At 37.2% G+C, this 5612-nt stretch overlaps 1 protein-coding gene across 5 annotated transcripts in view; it reads left to right on the top strand.

The window, feature by feature from the left end:
- Positions 1-4270: 4270 nt before the first annotated feature.
- LOC125656183 (neprilysin-1-like) overlaps positions 4271-5612 on the top strand; it is a 29423-nt gene continuing 28081 nt past the window's right edge. For 4 of the 5 annotated variants that reach the window (XM_056145293.1, XM_048886776.2, XM_048886777.2 and 1 more), the window contains exon 1: positions 4298-4431. In XM_056145293.1, the coding sequence (XP_056001268.1) occupies positions 4375-4431 (57 nt within the window). In that variant the 5' untranslated portion in view covers positions 4298-4374. Of the gene's footprint in view, positions 4432-5612 lie in introns of all 5 variants that reach the window. The other variant, XM_048886775.2, reaches the window with a different exon arrangement.

Genomic DNA, 5612 nt, shown 5'->3' with positions numbered 1-5612 from the left:
CTTTTGTATGATACTTTGTCATTAACCCTGATTGTGTATGTTGGAGCATGCTCATCTTTCCAAGACTTAAGTGGCAACAATTGTTAAAGGGTCATGGACACGATTTGAACCGAATTTTTGGCCGGGTTGCACAACGTGTATATAGAATGGCTGGCGGGCGTGCGTCCGGTTTATAGAATGGCTGGCGGGCGTGTGTCCGGCTTATAGAATGGCTGGCGGGCGGGCGTCCTTGTAATGGGATACATATTTTGTGTAATCAACTCCTCTCACACCTCTAACTTGACATTCCTCAAACTCTGTACAGTTGTTATGTACACATTGAAGATGTGCATGTGTCTTTTTGAAAGTGATCAGACATTTTTCGATAAATTTACGTGAAGTTAAACTTTGTCATTTTTAAGCATGTCTTGAATAAATGGTACCTATTTTTGTAAACCACTACTCTGACATCCTTCAGACCTTGTACAGCTCGTATGGAAGCATTGAAGATGTGCATGTGTCTTTTTGAAAGTGATTGAACATTCTTCGAAAAAATTACATGTAGATGAAGCATGGTGCCTACTAACCAACTCCTCTGTAACAATATAAAGCAACCCCACCATTTCTGTTCTTATATCGGTTTTTAATGTTGACAATGCTTAACTAAGGTATTTATAATGGTCAGCAAAATTTTGAATGTCATTTATCGAGTTACAAGTAAGATGCAGCACTCGCACAGAATATAGACTGCATTCCGTGATTTGGGATGTTGCTTATCGCGGGCTCTGTAAACCACCGCGGGTTATGGATGATGATCCTTCTGAATCATGCTGTTCGTTCCCTATACATGTAATTGAATTGACTAAGAAAGGAATATATGCTGTCAACATAAGCAACAATCTTTGTCTTAAAAATGTTCAGTCTTGTATTTTATCACGTTTCGAGTTTACTCCCTTTATTTCATCACCTTTCGAGTTTACCTCCTTTATTTCATCACCTTTCGAATTTACCCCCTGTATCACATTTCGAGTTTACCCCCTGTATCACATTTCGAGTTTACCCCTTGTATCACATTTAAAGGGTAAGACAGAGTATACGGCGCGGATCTAAGAAAACTGATTTTAATTAGATAGGTCGAAGAACATGCCTGTCGATGGGCTAAATATGAAAAGGATTGAATGATTGATTGAATAATGTTTTACGTCCCTCTCGAGAATATTTCACTCATATGGAGATGTCAGTATTGCCAGTGAAGGGCTGCAAAATTTAGGCCTATGCTCGGCGCTTAAATGGCCATTGAGCAGGGAGGGATCTTTATCGTGTCACACCTACTGCGACACGGGACCTCGGTTTTTGCGGTGTCATCCGAAGGACCGCCCCATTTAGTCGAGTCTTACGACAAGCAAGGGATGCTGAGGACCTATTCTAACCCGGATACTCACGGGCAAATATGAAAAGGAAGAACTTGGCAGAATGGACAGAAAGTAAAAGAGGAGTACCAAAATCCCGTATTAGATACATCAAAACAAAAGAGCACATACACCATCTATCCTACCTCTGGTTTATTCAAGGGTCCTTGTTTGCCCAACTCTCTATTTTGTATTCCTTAAAGGAGTTATGAGATTAATCTCTGTTCGTTATCTTCACCTTTCATCTCGTTCAATGTGACATATGAGTTATCGTACCTAGACTGGATTCCCAAACTTAAGAAACCCATACAAACTGTGATACGTTGCTGATTCAAGCAAAATTTTACCAAGCCCCTATCTTCGTTACTTACGAAAATATTACCTACTATGAAGAAGAAACTTCAAACGTATTGTACCACAACATATGCGAGAAGTGGTGTAAATCAAATTAAACTTCAAAGAACTTTCAGAAAATTTGAAAACAAAACTTTTCCCAAATCAAGAACATCTAAATGTGTGACAACACTTTACACGATCGCCATTTCTCACGATGAATTAAAGACTTGGGTTTTCGACATTATAGGAGATGATGCAGCTTCAATACAAGTTAATAAAAACGGACATATCCCGCTCTGGTGATTAGTCATCCAGAAAATAACTTTCTTAAACACCACTCTGATTCTACGTACAAGTACTCTGGAGTTGATATCAAAAAGATGCTGGAGTCCCTCATTGACAGTATCTATGTATTCTTTGGTGATCAGATCTTCCAACATTCTCTTGGAATTCCCATGGGTACGAATTCTGATCCTTCATTAACTGGGCGTTTTTATTTTTATTTTTTTTATGGGAGAGAATTCAAAAGCTCTTTCATGAGAAGAAAAAAATCTTTTGCTGTGGCCTTCAACTCGACATTTAGATATATCGTCGACAATTTTATATATCAACGATATTTACTGCTTGGACTCACCGGCGTCATTTGGAACAACGCTCGGTCTTTTTTCGTAAAGTCAATAAAAGCTTGACGTCACGACCTTCACCTACAAGAGAGAAAAGTCCCCTTGCGCATGCGCAAATACATGTTCATCGGAATCGGCAATGTTTCATAAACAAGAGAATTAAAAATTGTTCTGTGCGGTTTGTGAAATGATAATAAACCATGAATATAATGGAGACTAATATATTTATTTATACATAGTTAAACATGACAAAATTCACCTCAGAAACGCTCAACAACGGAAGTAATATATTGCTGTTTATAACTTAAAATCGACATCATTTGTGACTGAGCTTTCGAAATGAAAAACAACATTCAAGTTTGTGAGCATCAATATTTTATTACCAGGTTGATATCATTCAGTGGCGGATTTAGAAAAAAAACAAGAGGTGGGTGCGACCCAAGTTTGTAACCCACTAAGAAAGAGGGGGGGGTGAAGACCCCCAGAATGGAAAATATGACCTTTGATTAAATAGAAAATATTCAACCAACTCCCCCGCTAGACCCTCCACTGTTACTGGGTTGATTTATTTTGTTACCAGACTTATTACAGTATCACTGGCTTAGGTACATGTGCGAAACTCAAGCGTTAACTTATTATCTAGACCAGATTGTGCTCTCTGTTGAAGTTGAACTTACGGTTCAAATCAAATGTAAGGATGACACTTAATTCTGAGGTTTGAGCTAAAAGTATCCATTAAGCCCGTATATCATTACAGCTGTAGATAGCAGTAAGATTTATAATGAAATATTTGCTGTTTTAAGATTTAAAAGGAAACTATTCTAAATTCACCCTAAAATTAGAAACACGTGCATCTAGTCCACGTATTGCCGTCCTTCCTTAAAGGACATCATCTTGTTTTCATTCATATATCGATTTAACACAAAACACATGTACAGTCTTCCATATATGCCTCATACTTGGATAATTTATTGAAAGTAGGTGTTAACAATAAACTAACAACTCAACGTTATGACAAACAGGATGACATCAGTCTCTCCATAGCTAACTTCCCATATTTATGTACATGTAGCAATATTCCATTATCATCTGGATATGGTGTTCATGTGTTTCAACCGATTCGATACGCAAGAGCTTGTTCTACGTATGATCTGTTTTCAAATTGAGACTGGCTACTGGCAAATAAGTTGATATTACGGGGGTTTGAACATTCTTGTATTAAGTCAGCATTTCGCAAATTCTACGATCAATATAACGATCTGATTTATTAATACAATTAACTTGTGATTAGGTCGAATGCTGTCTAACGTGTTTCATGCCAATAATTAAGCCATTCTTTACATGCTAATTTTGACTACGGATTATTCAGTATACCTGATCAAGATGTAGGGATTATGGTAGTTGTGACCGGTCCACAGGGCATGCTTGCTCCTCCTGGGCACTTTACCCCCACCTTTGGTGTGTTTGTGTTTGCCCTACTCTTAAGTTTGCATTCTCCACAGGAATTATGATATTGATCACTTGTTCGTTATTTCTACTTTTTTGATCGTTGAAATCGTTTTGAAATATTACTTGTAAAAATTGAACTTTACCCAGTGAGCATCTTCGCAAGCCAAGTGCCCGATCTGCTTAACCTCATGAGAGTTAATCGAACACTTGGCAAGATGCCCAGTGAGGACACGACTGAGGGATTATAAAATGGAAAACATCTGTGAAACTACATCCGAGAAATTGTTTCATCAATTTAGAAAATATTCTAACTTCTCTTGGTCTGACTGATATAAACAATTGTATAGCAATTTAACTTGTTTACTACTATTCCCACCCCCATATCATGAATTCATTTTAAAACTGGATGCATTATGTCAATTTGGTCCAATAGGATGTCTATCATAATCCCATAAATCATTCAATTATGTTGCCGATATAATAGTCGAATGAAGCTATCATTTGTAGGACCGGGAAGCGGCGAGCACGGATCAAAAGAACCTGGTAGAGCTCGCTGATAACCAGAAGCATCATTTGAGATGTTTGTTCTCGTAGTTTTGCTGTTTTTGGTTTCCCGAAATCAACTTGACGCCAAAGTGAGTAGCAACATTTAGATTTATAAATATACTGTAAGTAGCTAGTATAGTTCAATTCAATAATATTGCTATGGGGATCCGGGTTAGAAGAGGACCTCAGTATTCCCTTGATTGTCGTAAGAGGCCACTAAATGGGGCGGTCCTTCGGATGAGAACGCGAAAACCGAAGCCCCGTGTCACAGCAGGTGTGGCACGATAAAGACCCCTCCCTGTTCAAAGGCCGTAAGAGCCGATAATGCATATGAGTGAAAAACTCTTGAGACAATAGATAACCAAGCAATATTATACTAAAAATAGTAAAATAAAAACAGTATCCAGTGAATAATTTCAACATTCTGATTGCTTGCATAGAGGCATGTGTGATTTTAGGCAAACAAATTGAATTCTACGTTCTCCATCCTGTTCACTTGTTTAGATAAAAGATAAAATATCTTAATGCTTGTATATCAAGTATATATTTATGTGTATCAGATATTTTAATAAATGATGTAAAGTCGACGACACTAAGCAAAAATTGAAAAAAGAATTATAAATCAAAGTTTTCAAACTTATCATCACTAAGGTTTCTAAGGAAGAATATCTAAATGTTTTAACCTTGGTACATGGGTATTTTAGTTTGCAATATATTATAATCTGGAAGGGATGCATGTTAATTTGATGGTATTCCCTAGAGAGAAAAAACACCTAGGAGGTTTTTCATTGATTTAAATTCTCAGGTTTATATCATGTATTATAGTTTGAGTGAAATGTCTATTTAAATAAAATAATTACTCTCATCATCTCTAACACTTAACCTTGCAAAAGAACTTAATTTTATTTGAAATGCTCTTAAATTGTATTCGATCTCTTTTATTGCAGAACAAACGTCCCAGATGTGAACAAGGAAATTAAAACGGTTTTTCTTTCCGCATTTTGTAATATCCCCTCGGGGAATGAGATTTATGGGTCATCATACATTGTAAATATGAAAGGCAACATGCGGTTTCCTACAATATACAGTGTTATCGATCTCCTAAACAGTTTGTAAGTCTCCCCAGAACGGACTCTCCCCGAGTAAAATAGACATGCAGACATGGGTTATAGGATAGGCAACAGACATGCAGACATGGGTTATAGAATAGGCAACAGACATGCAGACATGGGGTATAGGATAGGCAACACACATGCAGACATGGGGTATA

Source organism: Ostrea edulis, chromosome 7, assembly GCF_947568905.1.
Source record: "Ostrea edulis chromosome 7, xbOstEdul1.1, whole genome shotgun sequence".
Taxonomy (NCBI): domain Eukaryota; kingdom Metazoa; phylum Mollusca; class Bivalvia; order Ostreida; family Ostreidae; genus Ostrea; species Ostrea edulis.
This window is presented reverse-complemented; position numbering and strand designations above follow the sequence as displayed.